Source organism: Eptatretus burgeri, chromosome 6 (assembly GCF_056783735.1).
Source record: "Eptatretus burgeri isolate ZD-2024b chromosome 6, Ebu_testis_v1, whole genome shotgun sequence".
NCBI classification, from domain to species: domain Eukaryota; kingdom Metazoa; phylum Chordata; class Myxini; order Myxiniformes; family Myxinidae; genus Eptatretus; species Eptatretus burgeri.
In genome coordinates this window covers 58837177-58861889 of record NC_140966.1, presented here as the reverse complement: position 1 = coordinate 58861889, position 24713 = coordinate 58837177, and the positions used below count along the sequence as shown (strand labels likewise).

At 41.4% G+C, this 24713-nt stretch overlaps 2 protein-coding genes across 15 annotated transcripts in view; one reads left to right on the top strand and one right to left on the bottom strand.

Moving 5' to 3' along the window:
• LOC147024874 (tyrosine-protein kinase Src42A-like) overlaps nt 1–8313 on the top strand; it is a 90467-nt gene extending 82154 nt beyond the window's left edge. For 4 of the 5 annotated variants that reach the window (XM_085885218.1, XM_085885219.1, XM_085885220.1 and 1 more), the window contains 3 exons: nt 5148–5214; nt 5732–5771; nt 6116–8313. In XM_085885218.1, the coding sequence (XP_085741344.1) occupies nt 5148–5214; nt 5732–5771; nt 6116–6526 (518 nt within the window). In that variant the 3' untranslated portion in view covers nt 6527–8313. The remainder of the gene's footprint in view (nt 1–5147; nt 5215–5731; nt 5772–6115) is intronic. The other variant, XM_085885224.1, reaches the window with a different exon arrangement.
• The window catches only part of LOC147024871 (dedicator of cytokinesis protein 7-like), a 212571-nt gene that overhangs the window by 2639 nt on the left and 185219 nt on the right, over nt 1–24713 (bottom strand). For 5 of the 10 annotated variants that reach the window (XM_085885204.1, XM_085885207.1, XM_085885206.1 and 2 more), the window contains 12 exons: nt 24450–24611; nt 24201–24301; nt 20066–20258; nt 18277–18420; nt 14426–14557; nt 14057–14071; nt 11843–11977; nt 11449–11538; nt 11103–11339; nt 10803–10946; nt 4843–4949; nt 4512–4676 (listed from right to left, as the gene is read on the bottom strand). In XM_085885204.1, the coding sequence (XP_085741330.1) occupies nt 4512–4676; nt 4843–4949; nt 10803–10946; nt 11103–11339; nt 11449–11538; nt 11843–11977; nt 14057–14071; nt 14426–14557; nt 18277–18420; nt 20066–20258; nt 24201–24301; nt 24450–24611 (1625 nt within the window). The remainder of the gene's footprint in view (nt 1–4511; nt 4677–4842; nt 4950–10802; nt 10947–11102; nt 11340–11448; nt 11539–11842; nt 11978–14056; nt 14072–14425; nt 14558–18276; nt 18421–20065; nt 20259–24200; nt 24302–24449; nt 24612–24713) is intronic. The other 5 variants (XM_085885205.1, XM_085885209.1, XM_085885211.1 and 2 more) reach the window with 3 other exon arrangements.

The following is a 24713-nucleotide window of genomic DNA, read 5'->3' as shown; positions in this document are numbered from 1 at the left end:
TTAATAAATTGACGTGATAGACCTTTGTAAGGATCAGCTTATTGGTGGTTATCACTCGTTGAACATGATGAGGTGAGGACAAATTCTTGTCAAATTCTTAGGGGTCAGAGAAACAAAATCTATCATAACTTTACAACCAACAAACATAGCCTCACAAACTACAACTCAAAATGTCAGTATTGTACCCCTCTGCAAATTGATATGCGACTTGAAACAATTGGTTCAATAACTAGGTCACAGAAGGTCAAAAGGTCATGAAATTTTACTGATGCTAAAAATCTCACCTATTGCCACCAATGGAACTACTACTTCATAAATTAGGGACCTATTTCATCCTAACTGCCCAGAATGTGAATGGTAGAAACCCTGTGAGACAATAAAGCGGTTATTATTCCTTTATTTTGCAAAATGTGCATTTCACAGCAAACAAAAAAGTCATATTTACAAAACTCACAGAAAATTGTTGTTTTAGCGTAATAGTGTGGTATGAAATCTATTCCCATAGGATTTCCGTGCTAAAATTGATTTTTTTGCTTTATCGGGTTCATTTCGGGTCTTACAATCGCAAAATGATGGAGGTCAAATTTTCCGACCCCTCGACCCCACCCGGGGGGGGGGGGTTGTTCCGGAACCCCCCAAACTTAATCCGTGCTTTTCTCCGCTAATAATTAACCGATTTTTACGATTTTAGGGTCGTTTTGGTTCTCGAGATGACACTGAGTCTTCTTATGACATTTGCGAAGCGACCGGAAGTAGCTATCACCGACTTCCGGTTTGATCGACATTGCAGTCAAGGTAATTATATCATGGTAGAAATAAAGCTCGTCATATTTGTGTCCATTCTGACAGGTTTTCGGGCACGGGAAAATGTTTGGTGCAGTCTTTTTTACTATCAGACTGTCCTGTCACGAGATATGGGCACTTTAAGGACAACCGGCACTGATAAAATGCTCAAGAATTTAACCATCTCTTGAAAATATTTACATCATATTCATTTCCATATATTCAGCTGTATTTAAAAAAATTACACATTGCATCCTATTTCGAAATGCAAAAGCAATTAGTTACTGTCCAAACAAGCTTTACATGATACTTTTTATTACAACTGTTTCCATCATTACAACTATTAATTTGACACCACAATAACCGCGCGGATTCTCATGCAAGAGCGTCCCGACATTACGGACTACCAGACGAATGTGCATTTACTAGCAGGCTAATTAAATAATAAGTCTTGGCGATAATTACGTCTGAATCAGAAACAATAATCTCCTGAATCAGAATTAATGTCCACAGCGTCTTCATGTTCGGAGTCATCAGGGTTTTGATTTCCACAGTTCTGTAGCTTGCAGTGGTGTACACCTCAAGACATGGCGAATACAAATGCAGCTCTCTGGTCTACACTCTCGTCAGCACTGGCAGGCGATCATTTCCATCACACCATCTGGTGCTGGCATCCCCTTCATCCAATCTTTGTTTAGAAACCCATCATCTCCTTTTGTTCAGCCATGCCCTGCTGGATCAGGTATATCAGGATTCCTCTCTAAGGTCCGTCTCCATACCCCAGCCTGATAGTTGGCATGTCTTGCATGTTTCAACAGACTGTCCTCACATGGAGGAAGAAGGCTGGACTCAACTTCAGCTCGTTTGGCGAGAAACATTTCATATCTCAGCTCATTCACGTCTTGTGTTTGATGAAGGTGCATGGAGAAGACAAGTGAAATGCTGCAGAACAGCGAACAGTTCATCTGAAACGTCCCATGTCGCTCCCAGACTGGCGAAAGTTTCCTGAAACTCCCTGCTCGACCTTAGCCTATCCAACGGTGCCGTCTTGCCACGTCCAACGAAGGCACCTACGGTGTCACACCCTGTGAAGGCATGCAGTCCGATTAATGCATCTGAAATGTCAGCGCCAAGAGAGTCTCTGAGATTTTTAATATCCATGAACTGCGTTCTGGTTTTGGTGCCTCACTTCTGGTACAGACGACTGGGGATGTCCTTCGCAAATGACAGACATAGCACAAAGACATCTGTGTTTTCAGAGACAATGAATACACTTGAGTATCCATTATCTGATGCATGTTTCGCATGCAATAGGACCCGCGTGTCTGCTTCTTCTTGTGAGGAAGAAAGCTCGTGGACTTCGTAACAACCATCACTGGTTATCTTCCAACACTTCTCACCACATGTTACATGCAGTTGTTTGTTGCCTACCATCGCTCTATTGCTGGATGATTTCCATTCTTCGACAAGGAACTTGATCAGACTTGTTTTGTTATCGGCTTCAGAAAGGAAGTTCCGCCACTGTTTTATCTTGTGGCTGGCTATGATTGTCCTAAATTTGACACCCGTTCCTGAACCCCTGTTGCTCCTCTTGGCATCCTTGATTGATGTCTCAAGATACACATCGAATACCACGTCGATCCTCTGGCTCTGACCACCTTCGTTTAATACAAGCTTAAGAGCGGACTTTGCAAGTTCAGCAAAGGTTTGGTTGCTTCCATTAATTTTGTGAACGACACTCATTCCATCAATGACACAGGCGGAGAGATTGGGAAGAACCTCAGCTGGTGGCACATTCTTTCCAATGTGGTTCAAGGGTCTGGCTTTATCTGTCTTTCGCAGCGATCCGTCCTCATTTGCCAAAGACCACGGCAAGGGTCCGAGTGGGTGAGCAAACACATCATGCATGTCAAGCTCACGACTTTGTGTGATGACTATCATGCGGGCAAACAAGTTTTGATTGGCCTTTATGATGACGTCTTTACCCTTGAGCCTCACTTTGTTGGTACAGATGTTCGCACATATCTTGAGTCCCTGTTTCTTTCGCTTGGCATGGAAGTTCACAGCATCAGGATGATCTTTCTCAAGACAGTCACGCTTGAATTCTTTGTAAGCCTGTTCACCTGTCTTCTTGGCATTCAGCAGGTCATTTGTGACATCATCAGGGGCCTGAGTTCCTGTTGAAATCATTGGGGGCTTATGTCGCACGAATATTTTTTATGATTAAATAGATAAATAAACCTACCGATTAATCAATAATTATTGAAGCAATTACCATACTTAATGTGTGTTCCGTTGGGTTACGTTTCGTTGGAACATTGGGGGGGGGCACATTAAGTGGGGGGGTGTGGCCCACCCCCGTCCCCAGGGCATTTTGAGCGTCAAACACTTCGTTTCCTGCATTCTGGTGAATTTTTACCACCAATTTGTACATCAATTACTCGCTCAACTGCATCAATTTCTCAATACTTCAAGCCCTTGCAAGTCGGCTTCCTTGGATGATGAGAAATCTGAACGTCTTCATTGACTGCAATGTCGATCGAACCGGAAGTCGGTGATAGCTACTTCCGGTCGCTTCGCAAGTGTCATAAGAAGACTCGGCGTCATCTAGAGCCCCGAAAACGACCCTAAAATCGTAAAAATCGGTTAATTATTAGCGGAGAAAAGCACGGATTAAGTTCGGGGGGTTCTGGAACAAAAATCCCCCCCCCCCGGGTGGGGTCGAGGGGTCGGAAAATTTGACCTCCATCATTTTGCGATTGTAAGACCCGAAATGAACCCGATAAAGCAAAAAAATCAATTTTAGCACGAAAATCCTACGGGAATAGATTTCATACCACACTATTATGCTAAAACAACAATTTTCTGTGAGTTTTGTAAATATGACTTTTGTCGTTTGTGGAATGCACATTTTGCAAAATAAAGGAACAATAACCGCTTTATTGTTTCACAGGGTTTCTACCATTCACATTCTGGGCAGTTAGGATGAAATAGGTCCCTAATTTATGAAGTAGTAGTTCCATTGGTGGCAATAGGTGAGATTTTTAGCATCAGTAAAATTTCATGACCTTTTGACCTTCTGTGACCTAGTTATTGAACCAATTGTTTCAAGTCGCATATCAATTTGCAGAGGGGTATAATATTGACATTTTGAGTTGTAGTTCGTGAGGCTATGTTTGTTGGCTGTAAAGTTATGATAGATTTTGTTTCTCTGACCCCTAAGAATTTGACAAGAATTTGTTCTCATCTCATCATGTTCAACGAGTGATAACCACCAATAAGCTGCTCCTTACAAAGGTCTATCACATCAATTTATTAACTACAGACATAGGGCTATAAAAAACACCATTGGAATTTGCCCGCCCAGGTGATACCAATTTCGACTCAGGCTCATGGACTACTTAGCCCGAAGGCCAAAAATTCGAGGCCATACACCTAGCATTTGCTATTTCTGCCTTGAAAGACAATATCAGCTTAAAATACAGATCTTACAGAGCAACTGGTATACTGACTGTTAGGCAATTGGAGCACCAGGAACCAAATTGAAGGATTTCTCATTTGCATAAACCCACCCGCAAGAATTATAAACCAACACCTCGTCGGTGACATCATAAAGGTAGAGAGATGAGGAATAAAAATGACTTCAAGTGGATGGGTAAAAGTGTTGCAGGAGAAAGCCTGTAGGATGAGCCAAGGGAACAGGGTCAAAGAAAACATCTGAGCCATACCTGCTGAGCGTTGGGGTGAGTGGCTTGTACAGTTGTGCAATTTTGCGTTGAAGCATCGGTTGTAAGGCCTCAACCAGCCTGTGGTAATTCCTTTCCAGTTCTCGCTGGTACTCCTTCTGATCTGACCCGATCAACGCCTTGTTCTTTCGCAAAGCATCACTGCACCTGCTCGGCCAGTGTCACAGGACAACATAATGATACGCAAACTCAATGCAGAATAAATTGATGATGGAAGAGCTTCATTACAGCAGACTTTCATTTGAATGAGCAGGTACGCTACGTGGACTGGTCATTGTACTGATGACTTGTTGAAGTCCCAGCACCTTCTCACCGTTTGATGAAGTCTTTGAAACACAGGCGCAGCTTGTTATGATGTCGAAAAAGCTTTGGGTCATCGGGTATGTCAGAGAGGAAAACTTGAGCAACCTCCAAGGGTCCCTGGAAATGGAGGTTTGCAAAACTTATATAGATTTCGACAATTATGTCAAATATTATAAGCCTTTGCATTGTTATACTTTCCTTTGCAATGGCTTGAAAGTATGACATAAGTAAATGTAGTTTGTTCGATATAGTTGAGTGAAAGCATTGTATACACAATCAGTGATATGAATGCGAAATATCACGTGCCTTTCACAGCCAATCAGGGAACCCCAAAGACAAGACGTGGATACCGCCACAGAAATTACTGGGAATGCCGTTGGAGGTGAATTTTTCTTACAAGGATCTAAAATTCTATAATGATCCTTACTATAATTCACGGACCGGTGTCTGTGTGTTTGTTTGTTTGTAGTGTTACTCCTCATATAGTTCTGGCCCAGTTACATCCAAACTTGCTACATATAGACCATGGGCCAAGCCTCAAAATTCTTCACTTCCGTAGTCTCCACCTGGGGGCTACTTTATTTTGCTCTAAATGATCAATGGACATGTGTGTAAGACCAATGGTGAATGTTCCCATCTCTGAATTTTGAGCATTTTTCAGAATTCTGATGTAAAGGTGCCAAAATCAGTGCACTAAGCAGACCTCTTTTCTCCAGTGATGATGTCATAGTTGTTCCTCAAATAACCAATCACAGCTGAGGTATTGGGGACCTGAATGTGATTGACCAATCACAGGCCCTGTACTCTGAGTCCTAGGCAAGTGCACTGTTCTGCTGGCATGGGAATGCTGCAGCTCTGCAACAGGAATCTTATCGCATATTTTTTGTGCATTTCACCAGTGAGAGGACCAGGAAAAGCAAGAATAATCAGGACATAAAGGTAATTTATTCTGCCATTATATTATGTGTTGATAATAATATAATGATGACTAATGAAATCGGGCTTTGGTTGCAAAAGTGTTGTTAGGCCAGTTTTTTAAATCACAGTCCCATGCATTAATATTTGTGTTGTGATTTGGTTCTTTTAAAATTTGAGTGGGCTTATCAAATTAATTGGTACAAGTCATCCGAAATGTCAAAGAAATAGTAAAATTTCTTGAGCTTAAGTGCAATTTAGATGTTACACATTATATTTAAAGTGTACATTTTGAGTCAATTCCAGTGAATTTGGTACAAATACCACACCTTTTTTCTGGTTTTGTTTTGTGTGTTGCATTCTGCCAGGATATTGAAGCCAAGCTCTACTTTCACACCGGGAAAGGAAAGAACAAACGCACAATTGATGTTCAGCAAATATTCCATCACTTTGGAAAGGAAGTGTGCTCAGCTCTTGTAGGATTTCACTGCTTCTCTGGTTGTGATTCAGTTAGTGCCCTACACGGCATGGGAAAAGTGAAGGCTGTGAAAATCTTGATGGCAAGTAAAGAGCACTGTTCAACATTTGAGAAGCTGGGGGCAGCTTTTGAGATTCCTGAAACTCTCTATGCAGGACTTGAGGTGTTCACTTGTGTACTCTATGGCCAGACTAACTGCAAAGATGTGAATCATGCCAGGTATCAGATGTTCAAATCTGGTAGATGTGTAGAGAAGTGCTTACCTCCTAATAAGGACTCGTTGCACAAGCATATACAATGATAACAGCAGGATATACAGACTGTCTATGTCATTATCTTTGGGAGAGACTAATTTTGGTACATTTCATTGAAATTCTTAGATTTAAATAAATATATTCTATTTCACTGAAACACACCTAAATTCATATGGTTTTAGCTATAATTTCATGCATTTGAATTCCAAATGGGTTCATGGTTACTTTTATTATAATCGATTACATTCATTAATGATTACATTCAAGGATGGTAATGGAGGGATACAGTTTGTCTCTGGGGAAGCCTAGTGCTATTGCATGTCATCAGAAATCTGTAACCTTAAAAAGAGATATCCCTAACTGTATGTGATGTGTAACACTTTGTTTTGTGACCAACTTAGTCTGCATTTTTTTTTGTTGGACAAATATGCAAGTTACCTGCACTATGTTAATGATCATAGAAACCAAATTATTGATTTTATTCGTCAGATTTACTTGAATTACGTTGAGCAGAAAAGATGATAGGATAGGCCATGAAAGCCTTGTGATAAAAGTGTGTGACAGATTAGAAGACTGATGAACATATTGGAATGTGTTAAGAATGAACTTGTGCACTTGTTATTCAACAAAGAACTGATGTGTACAATAGATGCATGATTTTTGATACATTTGCAAGTTATTCAAAATACATGGAAGTCATATTTTAAACTACAGACTTTTATGATCTCATTTCACATGTTGCCCTACCAATGTGTAAAAAAATATGATTTAGTTTATGGTTTGTGGACACAATACCTTTTAGATATGTATCTTAAATTTAACGCTCATGAACATGTTTGTATGAAAAAGAGGCAAATTTACCCCAGCATCCTCTTTGATTTTTGAAGAAATTTGCACATTTGTTGTTGCAGGTACATATATATTTGCGACTATAATATTTCAGATCTAGGAATTTGCTGAAAATAAACACACATTTTACTTGACATGAAAATCATTCATATTTGTGTTTTCTAATTGATATTAGCTTTCATTTAAGCATATATTTCAGCTCTTAAGTATTAATCAAAACCAATAACTTGAAGATCATTAATGACTAACATAATCACATCAGGACCTCATAGAATTGATAAAAACAGATTCATTGTGTAAATGACCAGTTACAACCTCAATAATGCTTATAAATGTTCTGAGAAATTATACATAATGCAATATTGTACAAATATTGGAGGTTTTGAAATAATATATGTATTGTGATGCACTATATAATACATTGTAAAAGTATGCATCCTTAATTGAATAACATTATAAATTGGTTAGTTCATGCTTCAGGTTGTAATAAAGCTACCAGTGAAGACACAAAATGTAATTAATTGTACTATTGTTATTTTGTATGAATACATACAAGATGTGAGAAGAGAGTGATATTAAGGAGAACGAATGAAAGGGGAGGGGAGTGAGAGGGAATGGAGGGGAAAAGAAAGTGCCTGTGTATGAGGTTTTCTGAGAATGAAAAGTGGGAAACATTTCGTAATGAAATAGGAGGATAAGCAAATAATAAGTATGGTAGGTGGGATAGAAGTTGTTTCAAGCAAGTATTGGCACAGTGAACAGTCAGAGATGTAAAATAAATTAGGGACATTTTTTTTTTCTTTAGAAATGAAAGTACATGGCAATGTGAAGTTTGCATTTTTAACTTTCTTATGAAAAGATGATGGCAGAGGTATTCCGATTTTTTACTACCTGCTCAAAACTGTGCTTATTTGACCATTTATACTTCCTGTATTTCATTATGTCAAAAGATACTAAAAACACAATCTTCTCAGCATTTAACAAATGTTGTGGATGTGTTTTCATGCAAGGAGTCCTCTAAAAGTATTTCTGCTGTCCATTTGATATATTTCAGTGCTCTTAAACCCACAGAAAATGCCTATATGTCTCCGTTGCTAGGGTAAAACTACCATAGCAACCATTTTTTATGTATTTCTTTGTTTTGGTTAAATTCTTCGTAACACTCACTTTTTGATATTGGGAACAATTGATTTTGGGTTTAGATATATATGAGGAATATATATCAGAAGGTTTCAGGTAGCCCCCAAGAGGAGACTACGGAAATCAAAAACTAAGCAGAAATATTGGGTATGGCCCATGGTCTAATAGGATCAGCATGACCCCAGTTAATGTATAGGGGTGTTTTTATCTTTGCTGGTGGTCTTGGGGGGGGGGGGGAGAGTGAGGAGAGGAGGATGCAAGTTCTCTATGTAAATGTGTATCGTGTAGCACCACCTCCAGGTGGGGGAGGATATTACAAGAATCTACCATTTACAGTACAGTATTCCTGTCCCTACGTTTTACAGTGGAGAGGCGTTTTGAATTATAAGCAGTAGGTATATTTTTGCTTCATGCACAAAACCGGGGTTATAGATTTTCCTATACAGTGCTGTCAGTTACCTGTACACCACCCAAATAAAGGTATGCATCAGAAGAACGTGTTGCATGCTTGGAACAAGATCACCAGTTGGGCGGGTACTCTGCTCGTCTGAATTAATGGCTCAATTTATGAAACAAGATTTGCTTCCCATCAAAATGAACACAAGATAAAGATTTATTAGTGGGGAGAAATTGGTATGCAATGAGAAATTTATCGGGAAACGAAAGTTATAATGGGGAGGATGAAGGTAATTTCTAATTAAAATCTAATTGCAAATCCCCACGCTTCCCCCTTAAAGCGAAGATGAACAGAAAGATGGTAAAAAAAGTTCCACCAGGAATGGCACAACATTAACTTTTGAGATAAAATATTTTTTCCAATTTGATCCCTGTGACTCCAAGTCCCCCACCCCCTGGGGCATGAACTCGGGGGTCAAATCCAAAAAGTCGTTACATATTTAAAAACGTCCACCAATAGCGATTGCATTCACAAAGTGCCATTTAAAAATATGCTCGTAATTGCATTTTTTGTTATTTGATCTTTTGACCCGACCCCTGGAGGAGGGGTCAAAAATGATGCTACTCTTGCACCTTCTTGCTATGTGGTAATTATAACTATGAATTTTGGTGAATTCCTGCACAACCGTTTAGGAGGGGATATCATGATGGACGGACGAAGCCGATTACAATATTCCCCTGTTATTTTCAAATAGTGTGGGGAAAAAAATGCTCAACAATGTCCACAGGGAGGCACAACTCCAGCTTGACTATGTGTCAGACGAGCACTACTTCGTTAATGGGCCAAATTATTCCCACCCTACTGAGCGGTTGGGGCTGGGGGGGGGGAGGGGGTGTTTGACACAAGTCTTTCACAAACCGGCAGTCCAGGCCTGACGTTCGACTGGAGCCGATTGGAGGACGAATTTGAAATTTGTTCAGGGTGCCACTGTTAACTCACCTACTCTTCATGAAAGACACCGTGGAGATCTGCAATGTGCACCAGCTAATGCTAGCAAACAGAATACCCGACTTAACGTCCATCCTAGGGATGGTGCACTTTGTGATGCAACACACTGCCATTGAAGTGCTAATTCAACAGTTTATCGTCAGATCGAGAATTAAATCCAGACAAGGCAGCTCAAAGGAAAATGTGATACTTCTGCACCACCATATTGGACGATGTGTCAAAGAACAAATAACTTGATTACAACAGCAGTAGCTTTATAATTTTCCTTACCGTTGCACTTAAGCCTTAAAGTTATATTGCTGATGGAATCGTAATGACAGTGGTAACCTAACGCTAACCAAAGTTTGACATACCATATTACCATCCATCCATCAGGACCATACTCTGTTCAGTGTTGGTGCTGTCGAAGCAGTTTCCTTCGCAATTGGGCACAATACTGGATGGGTCGCCACTCCGACAAGGATACCAACAAGCTGGCACTCATTTAGCCGACCTCGAAAGGATGACAAGCAGAGTCAACCCCACCTGGTATTTATTCAAGAGCTGAGTGGGATTTGAACTCAGGATGCAAGGATCCTCAGCCCACCACCCTAACTATTAAGCCAACACCAGGCGCATATATATATATATATATATATATATATATATATATATATATATATAAATATATATATATATATATATATATATATATATATATATATATATATATATATATATATATATATATATATATATATATATATATATATATATATATATATATATATATATATATATATATATATATATATATATATATATATATATATATATATATATATATATATATATATATATATATATATATATATATATATATATATATATATATCTCAACATAACCAATACCAATTTTTATACACACATTGAGCTTCTTGATTGTTCACCTGGTTAACAGTCGTCCCGACAGAACCCTGCAGGACCATTTGCAGCATCTTCGGGTCTGGGGGGTCTTGGTGTGTGGCAAAAGCCAGTTCCTGTGTCTTTTTCTGCATATCTTCAATCGCCACTTCAATGGGAGTCAAGATGATCTAATTTACGGGCCAAAGTCAGAAGTCATGATAAACCTCACAACTACAAAAACACAGTGAAGTCACGGTTGTTTTAACTAATTGATACATTCGATGGAGTGATCATGGTAATGAAGATGCATGTTACTGGGACTCCACCCGAGTTGAAATACAAACCTCCTGTTTGTGGTTGACGTTGATACGCGTTTTGATGTATGGGAATGCATGTGACGTGGTCAGCACGGTCTTGCGCTTGTACTGCTCTTGCAGATCTCCATGTGCACGGCCGTCCAGCGTGAAGGGCGTTGCAAATAGGAATCGTCGGATGTTGTAATTTTTGTCAAAGTATGTGACACGTTGCTTCATTTCATACATGTCAAAGTATGGTTCCACGTATGTTATCTGTATGCATGCCTGAGAAGCACACCGTCACACATTGTATGTTTGCGTACCCATCTGCACACCGTTAAGCGGTTGATACTGGTGCAAGAAAAAAAAAAAAGAGTATACGATCGTGACAAACCTTGTTCGGATCAAGTTTGTTACGATCCACAGGATTGGAGTCTTTGATGACCTCAACAAATTCTTCCCCAAAGCGCTCGGCATAGAAACTCTGCTCACGATCATCAGCACCAGAACGAAGGCACATTAGTCTGACTCGCATAAGTGACAAAGCCCTCGCAAGAATGTTGCAAAATAATCATAGAAAAATAATGCCAGTTCCACCACAAGTACATCAATGACTTTCTTGAAATTACGCTGTGGACAAAATTAACGTCAAAACACAATTGATTGGATGTGAAGCCGAAACTCTGAGGCAGATACGATGACATGACCTCTGTTTCATATGAATACAAAAGAGAGTAATGGAGGAGATGAAGACCACTAGTCAGCTCCACGAAGCCTGCGGGGCACACCTCGAGTCTGTGGGAAATCTCGGCGAGCTTGGTGATGGCTGGCTCTTTGTAAACAAACTCTTGTTCATCCAGGTCGCCAAACTTGGAGCCATAGAAGCCGACCCGGAAATACGTACCAAACATACGCTTTCCAGCCTTCGACAGGGAGGGGAGGGTGGTTATACACAACGTTAGAAAAATGGGTGAAGGTTCAAACAATTAATAAATAAATTGCCATTCCTTATGGGGAAATTAAATCGGTCAGAATTTTTTTTATTTTTTAAATTGGCAAGATATTAATTAGGAAGCCAAGTTGGTACATGTATCAAACTTTCAAACGAAAAAAACATTTCCTGAGGATTTTGAAATTATATTTTTCAAGAAGACAACATTATTTTTGCCACAATCAACAGCTGATCCACAGGCCGACACAACAAGCCAGAAATCCCCCTCCCACTCCAAGTTACGGCGACCCTCAAAGACACCAACAAAGGCATTTAGGACAAAATGCATGCGGGTTAAGTGCGGGTTCAAAAAGGAGATATAAATGGAGATCCACTTACCAAAATCAATGATCAGCAGACAACAGGGGAGGAGGAAGGATAAAAAGAACAGGGTCGTGAGACATCAGGGATATGAGGACGAGGTATGTTGGAGTCAATAAAGGGGGGGGGAGGGGGGGAGGGAGGTGTTAATGGATTGTTGCAGCAAAAGTAGGTGGCACAGTAAGGTTAAAGGTGAAGAGGGAACAAACAGAGCAGGGATAAGGGATGTATATGGTAGGTGCATAATGATCAAAGAGAACGAGTCAAATCAAAGACCAAAAGCATTTACAATCAATTCAAGTGTCACATGTAGAATATTTCATTGGATGAGTCATTTTGGTTTGTGATAAATGTCAGTACAGGGGGATGGTCACAACCAGATTATGAGAGCTAACATGAGAAACAGGTGGGGACGTGAAGCATGCAGAGTTTGGTAGATCATGCAATTTGATTGTGCAGGAGTTTCACACTCCTGCGTGCACTCACAGACGTGCACTTCACATTCTGACCACAGGTTAAACACGGGACACGTGGGTAGGTGGGCATGAAGCAGGTGCGAAAGAGGAAGCCTGCGTTATAAGATGAGAAGTTTGCATTGCAAAGAGTTTCGTTTGCAGATTAATTGTTTTCTTGTCCAGTTATACTCACCCGCAAAACAAAAAACATCCTCAAAAAAATTCCACAGCACAATCCTTGTTAATGTAAACCTAATTTTTGATTTTTGTTTTTTTACTGTAAAATGAACACCTTAAAGTGTTGTCGTGTAACAGTCACTGTGGTGTAAACTTTGGGAAAGATCAATATATCCAATAACTGCTTCTCACTTCCAGCACTCAGTCAGTGAAAGGCAGATTAAAGATGCAAGTTGTCTCGGAGACCAAGTCATGGAGGCAAACTGCGTCTGTGATTGCGTGATTATATTATAAATGCCTTCCAAAGAGTATTCTCTTTATTTATTGATTTATAGATCTTGAACTAAAAAATAGTTTTCATCGACCTTCACATTAATTATGCACACAAATGGAACTCTCATCCTGGCATTCCACAGGCAGGGTGATTCAACAATGTGTGTGCCATCCATTGGATGGACGTTAAACTGGGAGTCCAGTCTGCCAGCATTAGTTGGTGGATGTTAAAGATCCCACAGAGTCCTTTGCGAAAAGTAGCCGAGCTATCGCCGGCACTCTGAAGAAATTACAAATTCCTGCCCTAACTGCTTGCCCTGCGTCGGAGTGGCAACCAAACCACATAGCTGTGCTCCCTAGGTAATGAAACTGCCTCGACCGCCCTATGCACCTGATGACATGAGAGGGACATCAGAGAGAGAGAGAGAGAGAGAGAGAGAGAGAGAGAGAGAAGAGAGAGAGAGAGAGAGAGAAGAGAGAGAGAGAAGAGACAGAGAGAGAAGAGACAGAGAGAAGAGACAGAGACAGAGAGAGAAGAGAGACAGAGAGAGAAGAGACAGAGAGAGAAGAGACAGAGGAGACAGAGACAGAGGAGACAGAGACAGAGAGAGAGAGATAATGCCAAAAACGATAGTTTCTTGCTTCCCACAGCGGTGAGTATACTTCAAGCAACGTTCTACCCATTGCTCTACCTGTCTGCTGACAAAGAACAACACTAACTCACAATTAAGGCCAGTTTTCTCTTCTACTGAGATTCAAGTTAGAGTGGAAAAGAAGAGACTCACCTCCCAGCCACTGCTCTGTAATGTTGAAGGTTATGTGAGGGAAACAAAAGTTGGAAGAAAGTTATGGCGATGGGATAATAACTGTGTAAATGGGAAAATCGCAAAATAATGACATATATAGTACAGAGCAAACCAAAGAAGGGGATGAGAGGAGGGAGGAAGAAGATAAAGGACTTGAAAGAAAAATAGCAAAACGAGGATTGGAATGGAATAAGGGTGAATGAAGTAATAAAAGAAAAAGGTAAAAGATTAGAATAATTAACCAGGAGAAAATCAGGGATCTGATATAAGAAAGAATATTCTACAAGTTTGCAAAAGAGGGAAATTGGTGCAAGATTTGAGGCAGAACGTTTACATCGATATTCTCACCTGGTGCATGATCTTACTAAAAGCATCCTGCAGTTTGCCGTGGATTGTGGACAGTTTCTTGGCGTCACGATGAGCCTCATGGATAGGAATGAGGAGTTTGCAAACTTCATTTACTGCCTCGTACATGCCAGCCTAGAGGTGATCCAATACACAGAGGCAGAAGAGGAAGACAGGCATTCTCTCATGTAAGAGACAGAGGTAAGTAGAGTTGTTGTGCTGAAAGCACCAGAAAAACTTATGTTGAACAGCAACTGGTATATGAAATATATTTATGTCCATTCTTGGAAAAAAATCATTTTGAGAAATAATTATAATAACTAGCCGAAACCCTGTAACAGACGGATTCTGTTCCATGGGCCCAATATGACAACCAGTGGCGGCTCTTGTAAGAGCCGGATCCCAGTCGATGTACTCCATGGCCTTACCTAATGAGGCCTACAAAACGTCCTTGTACACGACATTTTTGGTGTACACGACTCCTTGTGAAGAAGTCCCCTGATTTGTGAACGTGTCTACTTTGACGTACAAACACCGTGTCAAAACCTCTCAGGTCACAGTACCGAGAAAAACGTGACGCGACTGCGAGGAGGAGCACAAAATTGATCCTTCAGTATTAATATAGAGAAGATACAATGTTTATTGTTACATCTTTTGCGTGTCAAATTCACATTCTGAGGTAGTCAGCTTGTGCAGAAGAGGGTTTTTACATTGCAGACGCTATTTTCGAGGAGTGGAATTACACCTCTCAGCGGTGACGGTCTGTCGACCACAGACGTAATGACGTCAGTGAATGACCGATGATGTCATGACGTCCTTACGCCTCTCAGCGGTGACGTCACACGTCGCGATGTAAACGAATGTAAAACGAAAAGTGTTTATTCTGCGTCAGAGTTGAAGGTTGACTATTGCCACTATGTGCGATGCACTCTTACAGGTATGAAGTTTCTTTCAGTCCAAGTAACAGTACCAAGAAAAACGTGAGGCGGCCGCTAGCAGGAGCACAAAATTGGTCTTTCAGTATTAATATATACAGTGAGGAGAACAAGTATTTGATACATTGCCGATTTTGCAGGTTTTCCCACTAACAAAGCACGTTGAGGTCTGTAATTTTTATCATAGGTACACTTCAACTGTGAAAGACGGAATCTAAAACAAAAATCCTGAAAAATCACATTGTATGATTTTTAAATAATTAATTTGCATTTTATTGCATGAAATAAGTATTTGATACATCAGAAAAACAGAACTTAATATTTGGTACAGAAACCTTTGTTTGCAATTACAGAGATCAGACGTTTCCTGTAGTTCTTAAACCCAAATATATATATATATATATATATATATATATATATATATATATATATATATATATATATATATATATATATATATATATATATATATATATATTAACCACAAGGATTCATAAGGAACTTTGATGCAGGAGGATACCATTTGGCTCATCATGCCTGCGCTAACCAACCCCAGTATCGTTACCCATCCACACATCAGCTACCCATCGTCCACACAAGCCAATATCCCCATACCTCTCAATTTCCAATGCATCTAGGTACCTATCCAAATCCTACTTACACCCATCAACCCACTATGCTGCCACTACCTTTCCTGTGAGACCATTCCACACATTAACCACTCTTGCATGTGGATTATGTCCAAGTTAGCCATGCATGTTTTTGAGGACATGCTTGTCCACACCTAAATTGGTCATTCTAGGGGGTTTACATCATGCAAACACATCTTTCCCTCGTAATGAAAGTGGGTGGACATAAATGGTGCATTCAAAATACCAGCAAGTTGCCTGTGCCCGCATGGGATTCTAAACTGGGTGGGGATGGAGGTGACAAAAATGCAAATTGCGTCTTCTGTCATCGAGCCGGCAAGCCTGGAGAAACAATTCACATTTATTGACACATCTCACGCAATTTAAATACCGTATTTTCACGACTATAAGGCGCATATAAACGTCTTAGATTTTTGTCAAAATGTGCGACGCGCCCTATAGTGCAGTGCGCCCTTTGTGTGTATAAAAGAACAGGTATGTGCGGTATGCAGAACATTGCTGTTTTAACAACCCCGAAAATGGCAAAGAGACACGCTTATGAAGCTCAGTTTAAACTGAAGGCGATCAGCTATGCGGAGGAACATGGGAATCGAGCCGCGGCGAGGAATTTCCAGATCAACGAGTCGATGGTTCGAAAGTGGAGGAAGCTGGAAAACGAGCTGCGACAGGTGAAGAAGACGCAGCTGAGTTTCCGTGGAAACAAGGCGAGGTGGCCAGAGTTGGAGGAAAGACTTGAGCAGTGGATCGTTGAGCAAAGAGCAAGTGGGAGGAGCGTTTCGACGGTCACGATCCGACTGAAGGCAGTATCGATAGCGGAGGAAATGAAAATCGAACATTTCCACGGAGGTCCGTCTTGGTGCTTTCGCTTCATGAAACGGTGCCATTTTTCCATCCGGACCAGGACTACGATAGCGCAGCAACGTCCGGCGGATTATCAAGAAATGATGGAAAACTTCCGCTCCTACTGCAGCAAGCACATCTGCGACAAACGGATCCAGCCGAGCCATCGGCGTGAACCGGCCGTTCAAAGTGAGGCTGCGAGCGGCGTGGGAGCGGTGGATGACCGAAGGAGAGCACAGCTTCACAAAGGGTGGCACAGCTTCACGCCACAGTTTGCCACTGGATTGTTGATGCCTGGGCTAACGTGTCTGCTGGCACTGTTGTCCGAGCTTTCGCTAAAGCCGGCATCATTTCGGAGGAGCCGCACGGTGCAGAAAGTGACTCTGACGGCGAGGAAGGTGGACCTGCTAGGTTGGGTTTAGCGCAGTTCGATTCCGAAACAGAGGATGAGGATTTCGATGGATTTGATTAAAGACTATTACCGGTATTTGATTGTTTTAGTATTTTTGTAACTAATACTTTAATAAAGCACAACCAAACTCAATTTTGCTCCCGATCTATTTTTAAATACGCACACTTGTGTGCTTGTGTGAGTGTGTTGTTGTACGGCGGACGTACGTAGTAGAGGATATTCATATAAAACCCGCGCCCTATCGTGAGGAGCGCCTTATGTGTGTGTCAAATACAGGAACGGCACACACAACTTAGACTGCGCCTTTTGGTCGTGAAAATACGGTACTCCAATGGCGGCGAGGTACTCCATTTGAAACTGTTTGACGTATGTAGCTTTTTGATGCCTGGGGTCCATAATAAAAATTTGCAATGGTGCCAAAAGCAGTGACCAATTGCAAATTAATAGTGGGATAATTAATATACCCCAGTGAGGCTCTCTATTTTTAAATGCTCTGTCTTGATGAGAACGATTCTTCTTCCTCTTGTGTATGCAGCACAAGTCTGTGAGTAGCATCACCGGCTGGAGGTGTGGCTGTGCATCTGATGCAATGCCCCCTGGAGGTTCGGGCAGTGATTTGGAATTTGTTCATGGTGTCGGAAATAACTCGCCTACTCTTCGCGAAGGACACTGTGAAATCTTTAACGTCTACCAAGTAATGCCGGCAGACGGAACGCCCGTTTAACGTCCATCCGGGGACGGCACAAACATTGATGCCTCGCCATGCCTGGGAGACACCAGGAAAAGTTTGTAGCTGGGCCGAGATTCAAATCCAGGTTAGACGGCTCAGACGTGAGTGTGCATACCTCTTGGCCATCCTGACAGCTGTTTATCGAGAATGAAATTATGAAACAAGAGGAAATATTCCAGAGCATTCAGGTCGGATACTGCTGGCAATATACACTTCAGAACCAGTGTACCATCAAATATTATCCATTCATGGTACAAATACTGGGCTTTGTATTCAACAAAACATACCATGGAAAATGAGGCTGCAGCCTGTTCAAGAAGTCCCACGAGCCCAGCTTCAGTGAAATACTTTCCCGAACAAATGCCCTCTTCGTCAGGTGATAGCACATCATCGGAGATGGCAGATTCCTCCAGCACATTTGAGGAAATGGTCTGTAAAAGAAAAATCATCATGTTCTGATGTCATGACAAAATCAAAACACTATCAGCCAGCAGGCACGTTGCATCTCAACTTTTTCACACAAAATTGTCTGCTTTAACCATCACTTGTGTCTAGCATCAAGTACTAAGAGGTAATCTCTCTGGTAATTATATGGCACTCAGTAGAGCACATACCTCCGCCAGGCTGAATAGTTTACGTTTTGTATCCCACTGAGGGGCCAGATCTGCATCTGGGCCTGAACCAAAATCGAATCGGCTTGTTCTGGTCACCGAATCAACTCATCCACTTAGTTTTGTCATAACCTGTCCACAACTTTTTGAGATATCGTGCTATATATCGTTTTTGCCCCATCTCTCAAAGGTGAAGAATCACTGAAAAAATTATCAGATCCAGATTCGGATTCGGATCTTCACTAAAACATAATCAACTCATCCTCGTTACATACCCAACCTGCCCACCAAATTTCGTCCAAATCTGTCTACAACTTTTTGAGATATCTTGTTCACAAACAGACCCACAAACAAATAAGAAAAAGATGTCGTGCAGAGCACGATACTTGCAAAGTCCAACCCCCTCTCCAAAGGTTGCCATGAATACATCAAATTATCCATTTTATTCAGAATAAAATTGACAATCTTAATCAAAGCTCAGGTTAATCGGATGAAAATTATTTTTCAGAATGAAATAGATTTTATAAGTTTGACCTTGAGTTGACCTTTGACCTCTTCGCCTTCAAAAAAAATTAGTTGGTTTTCAAACTCAGTGATGCACTATGCGATTGCTGCTTAATTTCCAGGTTAATCGGATGAAAATTGACAATTTTTCAGATGAAATTTGATTTTAGAAGTTTGACCTTTGACCTCAAAAATAGTTGGTTTCCCAATTCAATAATGCACTATGCAATTGCTGTTCAAATATCAAGTCAATCGGATGAAAAATTATTTTACAAATTTGATCTCAAGATGACCTTTGACCTCAAAATAGATAGGCTTCTCAGTTGAGACCACCTCTACAACTTGGTAAAGTTTCATGACGATTGGCTTAGAATTGTGATCTGTAGGCGATTGACAAACAAACACAGACAGACAGAATAACAAAATCGATTGACCAATATACGTGAAAAATCTTTAATTTTGCAAGTAACAGATAGACAGACAAGGAGCCTGGTGTTGGCGCAGTGGTTAGGGCAGCGGCTTGGGATCCAAAAGGTCCTGAGTTCAAGCCCCGTTGGGCCACTGAATTAATACACCAGGAGGTTGACTCAGCCTGTCATCCTTCCGAGGTCAGCGAAGTGAGTACCAGTGTACTGGGCCAGTGTATACCCCGGTTAAAATAGGTGTACCATATCCCTGTCATAAGAGGCGACCAGGGTTGCGTCAGGAAGGGCATCCGGCGTAAAACATGTGCCAAATCACAATGCGGATCATACGGATGATCCGCTGTGGCGACCCCGAACGGGAGCAGCCGAAATAAGAAGAAGAAGAAGAGATAGACAGACAAGGTGGTGAAAACATAACCTCCTTGCACATTCGGTGATGGGAGGTTATTGTAAGAGGTCGCAGCAGTTTACAACATGTACAATTGGTAGTTGCTGTCAAAGCATTTTCAAGCCAACAATAACTACAGCCTGAACACCTGAAAGCTGACACAGCCAATAGGAAGGTGACGATGGTCTTCAAGCATGGATAGGTACTCTGCAACCAGTGCAGCAGCATGCACAAGGCAATGTGCGGCCTCCGCATGCTGGGAACGCTCCCCGTGCTTCCCAGCCATGTTCTGCAGCCATGTGAGGCGTAGGTCCGGGGAGGCTTGGTAGCCCTTGGCAATGCTGTGGGAATGATGAGCATATTGTTATACGTGTACATAAAAAGCTCTCATCAGCAAATCAAACAATGCAATTCAAAAATGAAGATGATAATGAAGAGCTGTGTCTTTCATACACACCATGCATTTAAAAGCATTTTTGGAGTGATCTAAGGTTCATGCCTGGTCTTTTGCATACATCACACATTCACGCAAGGCTATTAGAAGATTTGAATTAAAAAGGCATAAGTTGACAAGAGACAAGATCATCATGAGCAAGCACCGCATGACCATAATGAGCCAAGTGTTCAGTTTAAAATGATAAACAGGCCAACCCAAACTAGGAGATCGGACCAGTGGTGGACTACGTGACACATTGGGTAGTCACTTGGTGCTTTTGTCGTGGTGTCGTGAGGTGGTGTTGATCTCTTACAAACCACCACAGAAAACTTCATGCCTTCAGCAAAAATTCAGCTTCGCTCTATTTTATTCACATCAAAGATGGGAATACATAAATACACATTGGGGTACTTACACGGGGGTACTTTGAAACAAAAGCAATAACATAAGAAAACAATGCCATAAAACAAATTTTCCTTTCACTGTACGGTCCATGAACAAATGTCAAACCCACCTGGTGTCCCGAATTATGTCAGGCAACCTCAGGTAAGTAGAGATCCGTATAAGGGGATCAAATAACTGAGTCAATTTAAATATTACGTTTACTTAATTTAAACTCTGGTCTGATCGGCAGCACGATGTGGAGACAGTTAAAACATCCACTCAAATATAAGAAAAGTTTAACAACGTCATTATGGAACATGATCAATATAAATAAACAAGCAGTCATAGACTGGTACTTAGGAAATCGTCAACTTGACCTCTGACCTTGTCTAATAAAAGCTGTCTCTATAGAAGGTCGCGACCAAACCAGAAGTTTCTACGATGATTCTGTACCAAACCATCAAAAATCGAATGTTTGACCTCACTGTGACCTTGACCTTTGACCGATTTTGACCAAAATGTAATCAGCGCAAGCCACCACCGTCCTGAATCACGTGGTGTAATTTGACTTTGGTAGCTTCTTCCATTCGAGTTATCATGTTTTGGATGTTTGACCTCACTGTGACCTTGACCTTTGACCGATTTTGACCAAAATCTAATCAACACGAGCCATCACCCTCCTGAATCACGGGGTCTAATTTGACATTGGTAGCTTCTTCCGTTCTCGAGTTATCGTGCCTACAAACAAACAAACACACAAACAGAGGACGGAAGTGATCGATATACTTACGAAATCTAATAAATGTGATGACGTTAATTATAATCCAGGAAATGTCCAACACATGAAGGTGAAATAACAAAGGTAAGTGGACGAAAGAAAATGGACTCGGGGGGGGGGGAAACTTTGGGGGTAAGGAAACGCTTCCCCCCTCTTCCCCCTCTACAGCCCCACATTAGCGTCACATCCAAATGCTCATCGGGCATGTGGCTGCAGTGCAGGAATATTCCCTGGCCGGTGCTTCCACAATCAAGCATGCCATCTTGCTGTCAGGTCACTGCCTGGCTCTCCTCTTTCACGGGCACTACCAGGCCTCGCACCACCACCTCCTATCCTCTCAACTCATGAATGGCAACCGTTTCGACCCCACTGAGAGGTAACCCCACAAGATGTACAAAGGCTGACATGAATCATATCACAAGCACCCTGAACAAGAGAGGCATTTCTGGAGTACAAATTACCAACGGGGAATCATTTTTGCACAGAAAATCCAATCCGATAAAAGAAGGGCCACAGACATCGGCCAACCAAACCTCGATATCCTATTCCTTAATTTGCCCTATTCCAAACTAACAGTTATAAGGACTGTAATGGAAAACTAGTCTTTATAATATTGTAACATGGCCCAGGATTAGTTCTGTTACACCAGTAGTCAAATGCAGGTGATGATCCTTCATTGGAGTGGTCCTATCCTACTCACCAACACTTTAAACTAAGACGACTGGGCTTACAATGGTAACACTAGCCCCAGGGTCCACCAACACCTCACAGGGTTCATGTTCAATCCTTAATCTTTAAATTTCCTTTCCCGTTACTTCCAGGCACAGAATCATCTCGCAAGTATGAGCAGCCTGTAGAGTGAGGGGCTTACGTGAATGTTCTCCCTACAAGGATATATAGCAGGGTTGGATCGATTGAGTAAGGGACTTTGGGGGTTTTCTGTCAGCCCCCACTGGAACAGTTGAATACAGCATTGGTTGAACAACACTTTGGCACAACGAAAGGCATTTCTGAAGTACAGGTACCCAACAGCCAAATTGAGAGAATACCTGCCGTGTACACTCACAGCGATTAACACAAGTATACCATTCACTACAATCATTCTTGAGCATATATTATTAGCTCACTTGTACTTTGGTCCGGTGAGCTTATGAGATCAAGCAGTGCCAGTAAGTGAGTCAGTCTGTAAACACTTCAGTCATTATAGTTTGAACCAAACATACAATTTTGATGAAATTTGACCACAACCTTCATCACCCACGATGTACCAAAGTTTGTTCACGTCATTAAAAAAAAAATCAGGGTCTAAGGGGGGTGTGGGGGGGGGAGTGGGGTTGAGCGACTGTTGCTCGTGATCCAAATGAGCTTCAGGACATGCGGTAATATTTTTACATGACTAGGGCAAGGCCATTACGGTATAATGGACAAATGAACACTACAGGGGAATCAAACCTGTTTGGGCAGAAACACAAAACTGATGGAGCTGCTCCATGTTTCCTTTGCCTTTTTTTTTTCTACTATTCTGAGCTTTTTCTCTTGCTTCGTTTCTATGCACTGTAGTTAGCGAATGGTGCAATATACAACTTTGGAAAAATGAAATAAATTCTGTGAAAGAATTATGTTGGGTAAAATATCTACCGTGGTGGACACAAGTTTGCATTGAACAGCCCTTGCGTGGTCAGGACTCAATGTCATCCCAATAATGAAGCACGGTGGAAGATCAATGATAATTCAGAGTTTTTTTGTTTTTTTAAACAGTCAAGGTACTAGAAACCAACGAATTATAATCGAACCGGTGCATTTAAAAAGATCGCATGAGTACTGTTATAGATCCGTGGGACGTGCTGCTTTCAGAGAGGAAGCTGTGAGGGTCCAGTTACTACTTCCAGCACGAAAATGAATCCAAGCACAAAGATAAATCATTCGTTTTGGAAGAGGAATGTTAAGAGGTATGCTTGAATGGTTTGCCTCTTATACACTTCACTTTCAACTGACAAAGATTTGTGAGAAAGACTAGGAAGACAAGATTCCCTAAGATCCATCCATCCATCTATTCTATTGGGACCATACTCTGTGCAGAGCATTGGTGCTGTCTCAGCAAAGCAGTCTCCTTGGCTCTTGGGCACAATCCTGGACGGGTCACCACTCTGACACAGGATACCAACATGCTGGTGCTCATTTTGCCGACCTCAGAAAGATGACAGGCAGAGTCACCTCCACCTGGGATTAATTCAATAGCCGGGTGGGATTTGAACTCGGGATCCTAGGATCCCAAGCCCACCACCTTAACCATTAAGCCAACACCAGGCATATGTAAGAACAGGCAGCAGTTACAATAACGATATGTAGAAGAAAGAGCCAAAATTCCAAAGGAATGATGCTTATTACTGGTAGTAAGGCTGGCATCATTGCTTAGAATCTATCTCATCTCGATGCTGTGAGACTGGGTTCAAATCCTGACCTATCTATAAACTGTCATTCTGGTGTTTCGCTGGCAGGGCGATTCATCAATTTGTGCACTGTCCAACGGGGCGTCCCGTCCCATCTGCGGCATTACTTGGTGGAAGTTAAAGATTCCTCAGTGTAATCAAATAGAAGTCGAAGATCCCACAGTGTAGAATACGTAATCAAATGGTTAACAAAGCCCATGTGAGTGTGAGAGACGATGGGGACAGAGCAGCCTACCGGTACATAAGGTCCAGAAGCATTTCTGGGTCCTCCTGATGCTCCTTCATCTTTACCGTGTCTGACAGGATCATATGAAGGTTAAAGACCAGATCTTGCACCTGTCGAGGTAACAGCATCAAGAACATCCAGAAAAGACGTTTCTGCCCATAAAGGCAACATTTACCAAAATAGGTCAAAACCTCAAAGGCAGTTTGGGGATTGTGAGGAGGGGATTGAAATGAGACTGAACTGTACCAGCTCACTCACCTGATCTGGGAAAGTGGTTCCCTGAAGCTCCAGATCTTCAGAGGCATAGGTCAGGATGGTTTTGAGTGAGCGGCGAAGATGCTCCTCATTGAAGCTCTGGAACGTCCCGACGAGTGAGGAAAGAGACATGGTAACCTGCATCTTAACTCGAGCAAAGTTCTGCTGGTGCCAAAGAAGGGAGTGCATCAGTCATGTCTTATGTGAAAAATTCCATCAATTATCATCATTATCAACAAACATACAAAGGGGAGAAGAAAAAAGGGA